Source organism: Tamandua tetradactyla, chromosome X, assembly GCF_023851605.1.
Source record: "Tamandua tetradactyla isolate mTamTet1 chromosome X, mTamTet1.pri, whole genome shotgun sequence".
NCBI lineage: Eukaryota > Metazoa > Chordata > Mammalia > Pilosa > Myrmecophagidae > Tamandua > Tamandua tetradactyla.
The window spans coordinates 41,426,656-41,443,769 of NC_135353.1; the positions used below are offsets into that span (position 1 = coordinate 41,426,656).

Sequence of the window (17,114 nt, forward strand, 5' to 3'; positions counted from 1 at the left end):
AAGGGTATGGTATGTATGAATTTTTTTTCTGTTTTCTTTTTATTTCTTTTTCCGAATTGATGCAAATGGCCTAAATGATGATGAATATGCAACTATGTGATGATATTGTGAATTACCGATTATATATGTAGAACAGAAAGATTACATGTTAAGAATGTTTGCGTTTGTTTGTTGTTATATTTTTAAAAAACTTAGGAAGTGGTACGTATTTTTGGTTAATAGCAACATCTTTAGACAGACCCAGGTTCAAATCTTTTAACCACAGATCCTCCCTGGACCTCAGTTTCCTATTCTATAAAATGGAAAGGTTATCTAATGCAGAGTTTGTTTAAATATTAAATTAGATAACATATGTAAAATTATTAGCACAGTACATGGAACATACATTGCACAGTGTAAAAAAAGCAATTGCTCTTATTATTATAATAAATATTTTATCTGACCTCTAACACCTCGCCCACAGTATTGGTTATATAAAGTTAACCAAACTGTGACACAAAGATGTTACAGAGTCTTCTATTCAGACATCACCCATCTCTCTCTCAATACTTCTACTTTTTAAGGGACTAAAAAAACACATGAAATTATGTAACATGTATTATGCCATGCAAATAAAAATATTCCAAGAAGTAGTTAAATATATTATGCTATATATATAAAATGGAATGCTATTCTGCCATTAAAAACTACAGAGCACCATTCACTGATAGGAAAGTTGTTCATAACATGTCATTGAGTTTTAAAAGCATATTCAAAACGGTGTGTATAGTATGATTTCATTTAAGTAAAATTCTATGTGCATTTTTATACATAGATATATGTATAAAACTATGTTCATCAAGATGTTTAAACAATAAATTACCTCTGAGTTATAGGATTTGGGGAAATTTTTTCTTTGTTCATTGTACTTTTCTGTACTATTTAGAATTTTTAAATAAATGTGTCATAAGAAATTATATATAGTAAATTTATTTTTGGAAAAAATGCTGAACAAAAACAAGTCATGTTTTGCACAATTATTTAAACACATACATATAGAGTCAAATGTTTTTTTCAAACAAGTATAATGATTTAACCCTTCACATCAAGTTATCCATAACCCTCAGACTACCCACTCTATACTCTAAACTTGCATTCTATTGACAAAGAACTTAATTTTGTCAGTTCTTATCCTTGATATTACTTACATCAAGAGTAAAACAATCGTCAATCATAACCCATAAGATTTAAACTGGCTATATGTTACATTTTAGGGTGTTTTAGAATAAAAATATGTATTTATTGCTTTGTTTTGTATTTAACAACCAATGGGAAAACTAAATGAAGCCAACAGAATATCACATTTTGCTGCGCATACTGCTCTTTATCAAATAAACTATTTGAAACAATGATGTATTATTAATTTCAACTTAGCAGAAGAAATAGATAATCAGAAACTATTTGATCTAGAAACCAGACAGACCCATGTACTCAGAAGGCTTATCATACTAATCAGCAAAAAATAGGCCATTTTTAAGAAAGCCTACAATAACTATATGCATATATAGCCTTAGAACCACAATATAGTTGCATATTCAGTACATACTTTTCCTTTCCCTTGCTTTTGGTTTTTTCCTTCGATGTCTTCAAAATCTGTGTCAGAAGAAAAATGTGTCTCTGACTCCCTGTGATGGAAAGATAAGCAAATATTTAAATCCTTCTGACAAATGTAAATGTAGTTCCTAATTTTAGCCATATTTTCTAAAAGAAAGGCTTGGTGAATTCATTGCAAAACTACAATATCAGCATAAAAGTAATTAAGATTCTTCCTCAAAACATTATACTATAGCTTAGTATCCAAGAATGCAAGATTATATACCTACTTGTAAAAACAGTAATTTAAACCACAAATATCTAAATATCTTTTAAAAGATTTCATTTATTTTTATCCAAAGCATAGAAAATAATCACTGGCTCTCAAAAATTTAATCCTAGGAACTGTGGTGTTGTGATACAATGGTTAGTTTCATTTTCTGGTTCAAAGGCCATAGTGCTGAGAGAAAACTAACACTAGGCATTCAGTGAATTTTATATGGAATTTTAGCAATATTTAGGATCCTCTGACTTCTACCTCACTCAAAAAATATTTATAAATCTAGGTGTAACTCACTATACAAAACATATATTTCTGAAAGAGCATGCATAAAATATATTTTTATAAACTAAATCATTTTGAAAGAGTTGGTAAGTGTGCTAATTGATCAAAATCCTTTGTGAGGTCAAGAAGTGGTGAGTAACATAAATCTATGGTTCTAAGAAACTGACCAATGGTTTGTGTTGGGGGGAGCACTTTGAATAATCTGAATTTTCTCATACATGTAAGAAAGCAGACTGATTTAAATATACATGGATGGTGTTTCCTGTATTCATAAACTGGGTCTAAACAATAATAACATACGCACATTTAAATGCTTAAGGCAAGGCATACTTATATAGGTATTTGGGTCATACTGTATATTAGAATTGAGCCACATCCATCAAGAATAAAAGTTTTACCACCCTAAATGTGTTAAGCCTAGTACCAGTTTTTCTTAAATGGAATCAAAGTGAAATGGTAGTCCTCTTCAACTAGGTATCTTCTGTTTGCATTTTTATTGCTACAATAACCAGTTGTCCAGAGGCTGTGAGGTAGGAATACTTTATAAATCTAAACTAATGGTTAAGATTGCTAGTAGGGAAAAAATTAATATTTATAGCACTTACCTACGAAGTAATTTAAACAATATATTAAAGATAGTGGCAATCCTAACTATGTTCTGTAATGTTGAGAGGAAAGGGCCTATAATAAATGCCATTTCCCAGAGATAATGCACCACAAATTGAATGACTACTATAATGGTAACAAGGAAACTCATGCCTGTTACATCTTAAGAAGATTCTTGACATCAATATCCTTTGCACATATCTATATGGCCTTGCAAAAAAAATTGAAAATGTTTAAAAATATTTCAGTGTATCTTAACACTTCTTTTTTCCCAAGACATATGTGAGACACCAGGTTTCTCAGAAAGCTCTGTCTGCAAACAATCACTAGTCTTTCCAATATTCCAATGGCTCAGTTACAATCATTAATCCTCATTTCTGGGTCATCCTAAAGTAAAAGAACGAGCCATTGGCATTTCAATTACTAATGGTAAAAGTCTCCTGAAGAAAGCAGAAAAGAATAATGAAGATGGAAATCTAAAAACCTCCAACTAAAAAAACATTCTCCAAAGGCTTTCTTGCTCCAATGCTTTCCTATGCTTTAAAAAAAACACCTACCCTAGGTAAAATAACATAATTATGGACCATAGTGGGTTAACAATTTAGTAGCTTGAAAGTTCATGAGTCTTCTATCACCTGACTGAATCTTTCACTCTTTTCTCTTTATCATATCCCTCCCTCCTCCACCCTACATACCCAATCAAATGCTATCTATTCTAATTTCAATTCCCTCTTAACCATCATCATCCTATTTGAGCAGGCCCTAATTACCTGAGATAGTCTAATCTATGATGAAACATTTTTAATAGTCTCTAATCTTAATTGATGCATTTGTGAGATTTTATAAATATTCCCTTCAAAATGTAAACTCATAAGGGCCTAAGTGTCTAACAACTTCTCACAGAATCTAATATAACGTCCTATACACAGCAGGTACTTATTATTCTCAAAGGTAACAATTAACTTTTAAAGAAAAATTTAAAACTTTGATACTAATCAAATTAAAATTAAAATTTTTTTCTCAGACTATCCTACAACTTCTCTCAAAAACACAAGCCAACAAAAGGAGAAAAAAGAAATGTTTCTCAAGAATGTTAAAACAGAGAAAATACACACTGGGATTAGAATCACACTTAAATCATGCTGCGAAATACTGGCGATATAAGCCCAAGAGATCCATAATCTCTGCTGAAGATATTATCAAAAAATAAAATTGACATATCATCAAAAGTAGATACTGGCCACCATTATGTACAATGGTACCTATCAGTTGTTCTCAAAAATTTTAGCAACCAGAGTCTCTATAAATCTTACAGACCCTAATATGAAGTATATTATGTATGTATATGTATGTATGTGTGTGTATGTATATGAATATATATGTATGTACAAAATAAAGTTATAGGTTCCATGAGCAGTTTAAAGGTCCACTTTTCACTGGAGGCACCTCGTGAAACCAGAGCTTGGCATAAAAACCTCTGTTATATATAGTACTCAAATTCCTTTCCAAATCAAAAAGCAAGGAGTAATTAAAATAAAAATTCACTAAGGAGTACGGGCAGATTTTAAGACTACGGTAAAGAAAACACCTGAGTTGAAATTACTTTATGAACCAATATGCATGTAACTTGATCTGCAAAAAAATATGGATAGCATATTCCTATCCTCTAAGATTTTAGACTACACCATTTTATTTTATAATAGAAATCTGACATTACATCCTAAATAATATTGTACAGTGTATGTTCCTTACTAATGAGAATACTCTTAACTTTGAAGAATTTGATGGTGCTCCCTATAAACAGTTGCTATTGTGAAATCAAGTATGGAATCATAGAACTGATAGCAAAAAATTATAAGTTTTATAGTATGTAAATTAAAAACAAAGTATAAACATAGTACACACAAAAAAACCAAGTATGGAATAATTACCATTACAGAACCCAACGAGTTTTGATATAAACTGTTTCAAAGTATACATACTATCTTACATTTTCTCAAGCATAAGTAATTTTAACTGATGTTAATACATTTCCCATTTTGTGGGAAAAAACAAGTAATTTAAATTATCATGATCTAGTTTACTTACTGTAGTAGATTAAAATCAGTTGGTATTTCTGGAGCTGCTATCATTTCTTTATCATCTTCTGGAAAGCCCCAATATCAGAAATATATTCATATATATTAATGTGGGCAAAATGATGGTTTGCTTCCTTCTTCTACGACAGATAATACCTTCAAAAGGGGGAGGAGACCATATTTATTATAAACGCACCAAAAATACTGTCGGGGGTATTTATTTTCAAAAGCTAAATTCTCCAGTTTCTAGTAATGTGTTTTTATTTAGTAAATAAGAACTTATTCTCGTTCCATTTAAACTGTTTTTTTTTCGAGATATGGATTTGTTAGTACTGTTGTGGCCCCAGAATAATGATAACTGATAGAAGGAAACTTATACCACAGACAATTATTTTTGTAATGCTATAATTCTGTAGCCTGACTTAAAGATATATATATATACACACCCTAAATAGGAAAGGATGTGGCTCTTTCATTGGTCCTGAAATCCCTGTAAAAAATATAAGCACAATATGAGAGGGAGGCCTGTTAAGTCTGTAGCTTTTTACTGATGGTGTACAGAAATAATTAAAAGGAGCTAAAAAAGTACCTAATTTAAAAATTCTTAAAACTAGGTGTTTCTACCCTAAAGGAAACAACCTGTACTCTGGTTTCTTAATAAATGACCACTTCATAATTCCACATTGTTGAGTAGAGGAGGGGGAAAAAAGATCTGATCTACTCCCTCAGGGAATTTAAAATCAACTTAAATATCAATAATGTCATATGGACAACTAATGGATATCATGTGACCAAAGTAAGTATAAGTTTGGCCATAGGCAGGGTATTTGAGAGTCACTGATGTAACTCCCAAATGAGAGAATGGCATAAAGGTGGGAAGGTGGGAAGGTGGGAAGGAAGGAAGGAGGGAAGGAGGGAAGGAGGGAGGGAGGAAGGAGGGAGGGAGGAAGGAGGGAAGGAAGAAAGGAGGGAAGGGAGGGAGAAAGGAGGGAAGGGAGGGAGGGAGGAAGGAAGGAAGATCTATAAGAAAAAGAAAGAAAAGAAAAAACAAAAGGAAGGGGGAAAGGGAAAGAAAAGAAAGAAAACAAGCTAGTTCTGGAGCTCTTAGCCTCATTGTATGTATAATTTTCTTTTATGTCCAAGTGAATCCAGTACTTGGTAACCACCTCAAGAAAACCAGGTAAGACAACATATTCGATTAATAATAATGTACAAATATACTAATGAACTCAATGATGTCTCTAATCCAGCAGACACAGCATTTGAGTAACTCAAAAATAATTCAACTCTTCCATCATTTTAAATCCCTACAAAACATCAAATACTTTGAGTGTATTTTATCTTCTTTTCTAAAGAGCAACTATACTCATACTGTGAAATGTTTATTTAGGTACGACCATTATTATGGGCTTCCTGTTGCCCTAAATCATTGCCCTATAACTGTTTCTCTCTAAGGCCACCGATGTATCATTCTGGCTTTATTTTTATTGTAATCTAAGGAATTATTAAAGCAATACACTAGAAGTTTTGAGGTTTGTCATCACGTACAGGACACACCCTAGACTTCTAAAATCCCTTTTTTTTTTGTATGTTGTATGGCAGGGGTCATATTTCATTCTTTTTCCATGTGAGCATCCCATTACTGCAGCACCATTTGTTGAATTTTTGATTGCTTTTGTTGGTTTGTTTTTCGAGAAGTGCTTAGGCGGGGAATCGAACCTGAGTCTCCTGTGCGGCAGGCAAGAATTCTACCACTGAACTACCCTCGCAACTCCTTAACTTATTTTTTAAATAAACTACTTTATTTTTTTAAAGGGAGAAAGCAAAGAGTAAATAAATTCTAGCCAACAGGACGAGGATGGGTCATCTAGATGGCAAAACGGAAATAAAATTGTCATGTGATGCTTGGTGTGTGTGTGTTACTGAGCTTTTACTAAAAGGCACCTAACTCTATTGCCACCTGTTATTAAACATATGAAAACTAAATCCCATGTATCTTTTACTATTTTAATCATTCTAAATATCCAATTTGCCACCAGAACAGTTCACAGTTTGTTAATAAAAATGATAAAAGATGAGATTTTGTTGGTTTGTCCAGAGTGATGCCCCGATGAATCCCAGAGTGATTCGATCAGTGAGTGAAAAAGTATCTGCAAAGCCCCCTTCGGGGAGTGGTGAGAACGGGGAGAAATTCGACTTCCCCAAGTTGAATTCTTGATATTCTCACAAACAGTGTGAACAACCAAAGCTATAGGCAGAGCCCCCAGTCTTGGGGTTTGTTCATATGAAACTTAACCTCGCAAAGGATAGGTCAAGTCTACTTAAAATTAGGCCTAAAAGTCACCCCCAAGAGAGCCTCTTTTGTTGCTCAGATGTGGCCCCTCTCCCAGCCAACACAATGAGCAGTCTCACCACCTTACCCCTCTCTACATGGGGCATGACTCCCAGGGGTGTGGACCCTCCTGGCAACGTGGGACAGAGATCTTGGAATGAGCGGAGACTCAGCATCAAGGAATTGAGAAAACCTTCTTGACCAAAAGAGGGAAGAGGGAAATGAGACAAAGTGTCAATGGCTGAGAGATTCCAAGCAGAGTTGAGAGGTTATCCTGGAGGTTATTCTTATGCATCAAGTAGATATCATCTTGTTATTCAAGATGTAATGGAGAGGCTGGAGGGAACTGCCTGAAAATGTAGAGCTGTGTTCCAGTAGCCATGCTTCTTGAGGATGATTGAATAATGATACAGCTGTCACAATGTGACTGTGTGATTGTGAAAACCTTGTGTCTGATGCTCCTTTTATCTACCTTGTCAACAGATGAGTAGAACATATGGAATAAAAATAAATAATAGGGGGAAGAAATGTTAAAATAAATTTAGTTTGAAATGCTAGTGATCAATGAAGGCAAGGGGTAAGGGGTATGATAGGTATAATCTTTTTTTTTTCTTTCCTGTGTTCGTTTCATTTCTTTTTCTATTGCCTTTTTGTTTCTTTTTCTGAATTAATGCAAATGTTCTAAGAAATGATGAATATGCAACTAGGTGATGATATTGTGAATTACTGATTATGTGTGTTTTATTTTGTTTCTTATTTTTTTAATAAATAAATAAATAAATAAATAAAAAGATAAAAGTTACTTTGAAATTTAAAAGAGGGGAGACAATGGGTGAGTTGACATTGGAGATTATTTTTAAAGAATGTAGACTAATTTATTTGAAGAGCTGAAAATATTTCCACCTTTATTTTAAATGTCTACAACTATATATTGATGCAATTTGCTTCCCCCAAAGATTTACATTAAAAATTCACGAAAATATTTAAATGTACTTTATACCATTTGACCTAAGCTGGGAAACCCAAAATTATGTGAATATATAATTCTTAAATAAAAGTATGAACTTAATAATCAAACTCACCACACCATTTCTGAACTACTGCAAGTTGTTAAACTTTTTAAAATATGCTCAAAGATCACAAGGTGGAGCTCTCACCTAGTTTCAAGAAAAAACTTTAAAATACAAGACTTTATCAGAAGTACCAATTATCTACAACTAGTATAAAAGAGATAACATTTCAACAGCTGTGGAAGGTAAGGCATAGAAATGAAATTTACATTGTCTTAATATTTACCTTCCGGGAAAAAACTATATCCAATACAACTAGCATTTGTTTATCCTTGCTGAAATCCCAGGAATCACATTTGTGCTTAAAGTATATATTTAATTATATATTTTTAATCCTAAATGTTAAATTCAAATGAAGGCTCTTAGTAGTACCACTTCTGATATAAAAAGAGATCTGAAAGCTGGAACTTGATTACCATAAATTTTCAATTACCTGTCTACCTACTTACCTACCTACCTACGTATGTTTACGGCCTGAAGTTTAGAGGCCAAGTTAAATTCACTAACAAAATAATTTCTTCTCCACTTCTGAAGACCTATTGGACAGCAATATACTCCAGCATTTAATTACAAATATGTAAAAATTACATGCAATTCCACTTGCATCTTTAACTATAAATAATAATCAAGATTTGTTAAATATGCTAAAATTACAATGAAATACAAACATACACAAAAACACCTGATTTTTCTCTTTAACACTGTTTCATAATCAAGGTAATTCTGATTTTTTAAGAAAATGAATGTACTTTAATACTTTTTAACTCAACCCCAAGTGGTCTCAAGACAGAAAATCTTCTATCACTAAGAATCTTCCTCAGAATCTTCATGTTATCAGGGAGGGTTGGGAGGTATGCGTAAGTAGCTGATTTAATTCTCTCACTCAAATCCAGAAACATTCAACTGCAAAAAGCCAGAAAATTCAACACAAACACCACATGCCACCCCTTCCTCATCTTAGCATTTCTCCCAAAAGGGTCACATTCTATTCCCTTTCTTCTTCTTCTATCTATAAAGACACATGTAGAAAATATGTATCTCCTTCAAATAATGCCACCATCATTTTAATACAAAGACTTAAAAACAGGAACTACCTACATGTCCAGCCACAGATTAATTTGTGGTACATCAATGTAGTTAATAATTCACACACAAAGTACTTATGATGACTATGTAGCAATGTGGGTAAAGTTTGATACATTAAAACCCCTATTTCAGGAAACAACAGTAACAAAAAGGCAAAAAAAAGAAGGTAAAAAACAGCTATTATAAGAGGGTGGTGAAAATGTGGATGATTTTTAAATCTTACAATTTTACTGTTAGCATAAGAAATTTATGAATGGAGAAATTTTTTCACAGTCTTTTAAAATCTAAACTACCTAAGGAATTGCAAAAACATCTGTTACTAAAACCTAATCTATTCATATTTCAGGTCTATAACCTCATAAAGTTAAACATTCACAAAAAATTCAGAGAAGTTACAGCACAAAACTGTCACAATTATGCTCACCGACTCAAGATTAGCAGGGGACATATTCCTACAGACTCCAGACAAGACCTAAGTCTGTCATCTAGTTTGAGATTGTGAATGTTAAAAGGTAAACTAAGTGCCTGCAGTTGTACATTTAATTAAAAAAGGAAAGTTACTAACATTCTCATGTCAAATCATGTATGGTAACTTTGAGTCCATACAGAAATAAAAGGCTCACCAAAGACTGAAATTAGATAAAAACACCTACCTCCAAAAGGAGAAAACCTACTACTGCCCTTTTGATGAGTAATAACCTTTAAAAAATTTCTCCTTGTCAAAAGATATTTTTCCTCATTCTGTTTATCTCCCTAATTTCTGCTATAGTTTTCTAACTAAATGATAGGGTAAAAAGAATGTCAAATTTAACAATGACCATGTATACTCAGACCACTAAGTAAAATTTTAACCTTAAAGTTTCTCGATAGCATACTCACAATTCAGCTACCACATATATCATTGGCAAAATATGTTTTCCTTTTCAAAAACTAGGATGGGGACCCTAAAGAATTCCTTATGGTAGCCACTGCTCCAGTAGGGGAACTGCAGGAATAAATAATCTGGCAAAGGTGTACATGAAAGAAATCTGCATTCATAAGAGAATTATTAACCCTATCTAAATTTCTTACCTAATAGTAAATAGGTCCAATATCTGCCTTTATAAACATAAAAAATAATGTAAAGAAAAATGTGGGGAGGCCGAAAGTAAAATAACTAAGCCTAAGAACACAGCATCTCAAATCAATTTTTACTTTCAGGAAGAGGGGAAGGAGTAAACTAGGGATCAGATATAGCATTCTCTACACTCTGCAGAAACTAAAGCCAGAAAGAACTGGAAACATCCACCTGTTCCCCTCCTATTTTTAAGTGTATAACGGTAGGTGTTCAGCAAGCTTTCTAGTTTCCCATCTCCCTAGATTCTCCCAATTATTTTGTGTCTGAAGTTCTCACTACAAATTAGAGCTACCTGAGCCACCCTGCATACACAGCCATGATCAAGTTATCAACCTTCATATCTGATATCCTTAGGAAATCTAGTATGCCATTGCTGAACCTACCAACAAGTGAATACTAACCACGTTTTTGGTGGGGAGTGGAGAGGAGCGCACAAGAAAAAGTTTCTGCTTATTACTGTAGACCTAGTACTCTACCACCTTATACTCAAGATGTACCCTGTGCCTGAGTCACCCAAAGGTGACTACCTTGTTGTGCTCTTGCTGTCATATATCTAACTACCCCATTTCCAAGAACTGGAATCCTGCCCCTAAACCCACCCTAAAAGCAGACTCTCTCAAGTTGCCCTATTCTAAATGTCACATATTGCCCTCTCATCTGTCTGACCATACTGGTACTGGTTGCTCCTAGACTCTGGATACCAGGTCTTACCTGACATATTGGACATATACCTGCTGTTTATTTCCAACTCTGCTAATTTCCCAGTTTACCCTCACAAACTGTAGTTGAGAAGACATTATCTGGTCTTATTCCAAGATAAATATCAGAACAGGTAAAATATTTTGTTTTATCTTATACTATAAACTTAAAATCAATTCTCAGTTTGTTGAGGCCAACAATAAAATCATGAATAATTTTGAAAAGTATTGTCAATGCACACTTTTCATCTCACTTATTCCTGAATCCATACTACCACATTTAATTTTTTGCACTGAGTTAATTACACACACACACACACATATATATAGATCCCATTAACAAAACTTTTTGTATGTTAAGCCATCATGGAAAAGTAGGGATAATTAAATTAGGCATAGTGGCTATCAACATTATAGAAGTGAAACCCAGTTAACTAGTATTAAATAAAAATGTAAATTTAAAAATCAAATTGACAGTGAGCTTAATTTGTGTGTTAACACTCATAAATGGTATACAGCATAACATAAGCACAATGCATTATTACCATCAAAACCACTTACCACTGGGCACCACTAGCTTTTGGGAAGATTTTGAGCAATGGCAGGTTTGAAAACAGATTTCATAACGAAGTAAATGAAAACAAGATAATCCTGCCTGTATGTAGGGGGGAGCTAATTTTATTTTCACACATTCTCATTGGATTGCACCAAAGCATCCACACTTATTTATTCAAGTTAGTAAAATGCATCTAAGTAAAATATGGACTATTTATCAATAATTCACATGAAGATGGAGATACAACTGTAACAGTACAATTCAATTTATTAAAAACAATAAAACCAAAGTGTAAAATTATTACTTTAAGCAACTTATTTTAAAAATCTTAGCATCAGAATATAACGTGGACAGTTTCATTGAACACCATAAATACATGGAACCTTGAGTACAGCATGAGATTTTGTAGGTCTGTCCAGAGTGATGCCTGTATAAAATCCACAGTGATTTGAACAGTGAATAAAAAAGTATTTACAAAGTCCCCTTGGGGAAATGTTGAGAAAGGGGGAAAATTCAACTCCTCCATGTGGAGAATTCCTGATATTTTCACAAGCAGCGGGAACGACCTAAGCAATAGGCTGAGCCCCTAATCTTGGGGTTTGTTCATATGAAACTTATTCACACAAAGGATAGGCTAGGCCTACTTAAAATTAGGCCTAAGACTCACCCCCAAAGAACCTGTCTGATTGCTCAGATGTGGCCTCTCTCTCTCAGCCAACACAACAAGCAAGCTCACTGCCTGCCCCCTCTCTATGTGGGACATGACTCCCAGGGATGTAAACCTTTCTGGCAACGTGGGACTGAAATCCAAGAATGAGCCGGGGTTCAGCATCAAGGGATTGAGAAAATCTTCTCGACCAAAAGGGGAAAGAGAGAAATGAGACAAAATAAAGTGTCAATGGCTTAGAGATTCCAGAGTCGAGAGGTGATCCTGGAGGTTATTCTTACGCATTAAATAGATATCACCGTGTTAGTCAAGATGCAATAGAGAGGCTGGAGGGAACTGCTTGAAAATGTAGAGCTGTGTTCCAGTAGCCAGGTTTCTTGAAGATGACTGTATAATGATATACCTTTCACAATGTGACCACGTGATTGTGAAAACCTTGTGGCTGATGCTCCTTTTATCTACCTTATCAACAGATGAGTAAAACATATGGAATAAAAATAAGTAATAGGGGGAACAAATGTTAAAATACATTTAGACTGAAATGCCAGTGATCAATGAAAGGGAGGGGTAATGGTTATGGTATATGTAGGAATTTTTTTCTGTTGTTTTTGTATTTCTCGTTCTGCATGCAAATGTTCTAAGAAATTATCATGATAATAAATATGCAACTATGTGACGATATTGTGAATTACTGATTATATATGTAGAATGGAATGATCATAAGTTAAAAATGTTTGTGTTTCAATGGGAGACATTATTTGGAAACGACATATCAGATAAAGGTCTAGTATCCAGAATTTATAAAGAGATTGTTAAACTCAACAACAAAAAGACAGCCAACCCAATTACAAAATGGGCAAAAGATTGAACAGACACTTCTCAGAAGAGGAAATACAAATGACCAAAAGGCACATGAAGAGATGCTCAACTTCCCCGGCTATTAGAGAAATGCAAATCAAAACCACAATGAGATATCATCTCACACCCACCAGAATGGCCATTATCAATAAAACAGAAAATGACAAGTGCTGGAGAGGACGTGGAGAAAGAGGCACACTTATTCACTGTTGGTGGGAATGTCAAATGGTATAACTGCTGTGGAAGGCAATTTGGCGGTTCCTCAAAAAGCTAAATATAGAATTGACATATGACCAAGCAATACCATTGCTAGGTATCTACTCAGAGGACATGAGGGCAAGGACACAAGCGGACATTTGCACACCAATATTTATAGCAGCATTATTTACAATTGCAAAGAGATGGAAACAGCCAAAATGTCCATCAACTGAGGAGTGGCTAAACAAACCGGTATATACATACAATGGAATATTATGCAGCTGTAAGACAGAATAAAGTTATCAAGTATTAACAACATAGATGGACCTTAAGGGCATTATGCTGAGTGAGATTAGCCAAAAACAAAAGGACAAATACCGCATGATCTCACTGATACGAACTGACATTAGTGAATAAACTTGGAGAATTTCACTGGTAACAGAGACCATCGGGAGATAGAAATAGGGTAAGATATTGGGTAACTGGAGCTGAAGGTATACAGATTGTGCACAGGACTGAATGTAAAAACTCAGAAATGGACAGCACAATACTACCTAACTGTAATACAATTATGTTTAAACACTGAATGAAGCTGAATGTGAGAATGATAGACGGAGGAGGGCTGGGGGCAGAAATGAAATCAGAAAGACAGATAGACGATCAAGACTGAGATGGCATAATCTAGGAATGCCTAGAGTGTATAATGATAGTGACTAAAAGTACAAATTTTAAAAATGTTTTTGCATGAGGAAGACCAAAGGAATGTCATTACTGCAGGGGTGCTGAAAATAGGTGGTAATTAATATTTTAAAATTTCAATTTATGTGTGAGACTAAAGCAAAAAATGTTTATGTGGTACAAAATTTATATCCTGACTAGTGCATTTCCTCATATAACTTATGTAGACAGCTTAATTGAACACCATAAGTACATGGAACCTTGAGTGGGACATGAGAGTTTGTGGGTTTGTCCAGAGTGATGCCCCAATAAATCCCAGAGTGATTTGAACAGTGTATAAAAAAAATTTGCAAAGTTCCCTTCAGGAAATGGTGAGAAAGGGGGAAAATTCAACTTTCCCAAGTTGAATTCTTGATATTCTCACAAGCAGTGTGGACAATCAAAGTTATAGGCTGAGCCCCCAGTCTTGGGGTTTATTCATACGAAACTTAACCCCACAAAGGATAGGTCAAGCCTACTTAAAATTAGGCCTAAGGGTCGCCCCCAAGAGAACCTCTTTTGTTGCTCAGATGTGGCTTCTCTCTCCAGCCAACACAACAAGCAAACTCACCACCCTCCCCTGTCTACGTGGGACATGACTCCCTGGGGTGTGGACCTTCCTGGCAATGTGGGACAGAAATCCTAGAATGAGCTGAGACTCAGCATCAAGGGATTGAGAAAACCTTCTCGACCAAAAGGGGGAAGAGTGAAATGAGACAAAATAAAGTGTCAATGGCTGAAAGATTTCAAACTTTCACAACGTGACTGTGTTGTGTGTGACTGTGAAAACCTTGTGTCTGATGCTCCTTTTATCTATGGTATGGACAGATAAGTAGAACATATGGATTAAACACAAATAAATAATAAGGGCAACAAATGTTAAAATAAATTTAGTATAGATTAAAATGCTAGTGATCAATGAAAGGGAGTGATAAGGGGGATAGAAATAAAATAGGGGAAACAAAGGCTAAAATATATTGGGTAGATGGAAATACTAGCAATCAATGAGAGCAAGGGGTAAGGGGTATGGTATGTATGAGTTTTTTTTCTTTTCTCTTTTTCTGAATTGACGCAAATGTTCAAAGAAATTTTCATGGTAATGATTATACAACTATGTGATGATATTGTGAGTTACTGATTATATACCAAGAATGGAATGATCATATGGTAAGAATGTTCGTGTTTGTATGTTGTTATGTTTAAAAAAAGTTAAAAAATTTCTTAAACAAATCTTAGCAGCAGTAGTCACTTGATATATCCCACTAACTTTTCCACTAACTTGTGTACTAACAACCACAGTACACAATTCTCAGGGTTGAATTATACGCATATACAAGTTCAGGAATCAAATATGCTTTTGCTGTTAAGTTTGTGAACACATTATAGGTACTCTAATTTTTATTACTGATCTAAGAAGTTGTTGATATTTTATTTTGTAAATCTATATGACAGCAATACCAAAAGAGTCAAAAATGAACCGTTAAGCTAAAATTATTTGAAGGGGGTGATTTTTAAAATTTTTTTTAAATAGAGAAGTTGTAGGTTTACAGAACAATCGTACAAAATACAGAATTCCCATATACTGTCCTATTATTAAGATATTCCAATGGTGAGGTCCATTTGTTACAATTGATGAAAGCCTGTTTTTATATTTGTACTATTAACTATATAGTCCATGGTTTAACTTAAGGTTCATTGTTTGTGTAGTGCAGTTCCATGGATTATTTTAATTTTTATTCTAATTCTATTGCCATGTATACAGCATAGCATTTTCCTTTTCACTCACATTCAGAGCTGTTAATTATGTTCACAATGCTGTGCTACCATCACCACCACCCTTCACCAAAACATCTCTATCATTCCAGACAGGAACCTGGCACATTTTCAACCTCAAACTCCCATTCCTACCCCAACCGCCCCCTTATAACCTATACTCTAGATTCTACTCTATGAGTTTCCTTATTCTAATTATTTCATATCAAGGAGACTGTACACTATTTGTCATTTTGTGTGTAGCATATTTCATTTAACATTATGTCCTCAAGTTTCATCCATGTTGTCGCATGTATCAGAATTCATTCCCTTTTACAGCTGAAAAATATTCCACTTTATATACCACATTTTGTTTATCCATTCATTGGTTGATGAATGCGTGTATTGCATCCATCTTCTGGCAATTGTGAATAATGGTGCTCTGAGCACTGGTAGGAAAATATCTGTTCAAGTCCCTGCTTTTAATTACTTGGGGTATATATCTAGTAATGGGATTGCCAGGTCATATGGTAATTCCACATTGAACTTTCTGAGAAACTGCCAAATTGTCTTCCACAGAGGCTGTACCATTTTACACTGCCCCCAGCAGTGAATGAGTCTTTCTATTTCTCCACATTCTTTCCAACACTAGTAATTTCCCATTTTTTTTAACAACAAGCATTCTAATGGGTATAAAATGATATCTCATTGTGGTTTTGATTTGCATTTCCCTGATGGCTAATGATACTGAGCATATTTTCATGTGCTTTTCGGCCACTTACATATCTTCTTTGGAGAGATGTCTATCCAAGTCTTTGGCCCATTTTTTAAGTGGGTTGTCTTTATGTTGCTAAACTGCAAAATTTTTTAAATATACATTCTGGATATTAAACTTTTATCAGACATGGTGTGTTAGTCAGATTCAGTTGTCAACTTGGCCAGGTGAGCATACCTAGTTCTGTTGCTGCGGACATAAGCCAATGGTACGTGAACCTCATCTCTTGCCAATTACATCTGCAGTCGGCTAGGAGGCGTGTCTGCTGCAATGAGTGGTGTTTGACTTAATTGGCTGGTGCTTAAATGAGAGATCACAATGTAGCACTGCTAAGCAGCTCAGCATTCCTCATCTCAGCACTAGCAGCTCAGTCCAGGCCTTTGGAAATGCAGAAAGAAGTCACCCTGGGGAAAGTTGTTGGAACCCAGGGGCCTGGAGAGAAGACCAGCAGAGACCATCTTGTGCCT

The 17,114-nt window shown here is 34.5% G+C and overlaps 1 protein-coding gene across 10 annotated transcripts in view; it reads right to left on the reverse strand.

Moving 5' to 3' along the window:
- The window catches only part of STAG2 (STAG2 cohesin complex component), a 194,999-nt gene that overhangs the window by 81,847 nt on the left and 96,038 nt on the right, over window positions 1–17,114 (reverse strand). For 7 of the 10 annotated variants that reach the window (XM_077145994.1, XM_077146000.1, XM_077145998.1 and 4 more), the window contains 2 exons: window positions 4,832–4,977; window positions 1,586–1,664 (listed from right to left, as the gene is read on the reverse strand). In XM_077145994.1, the coding sequence (XP_077002109.1) occupies window positions 1,586–1,664; window positions 4,832–4,875 (123 nt within the window). In that variant the 5' untranslated portion in view covers window positions 4,876–4,977. Of the gene's footprint in view, window positions 1–1,585; window positions 1,665–4,831; window positions 4,978–5,267; window positions 5,312–17,114 lie in introns of all 10 variants that reach the window. The other 3 variants (XM_077145997.1, XM_077145995.1, XM_077145999.1) reach the window with 1 other exon arrangement.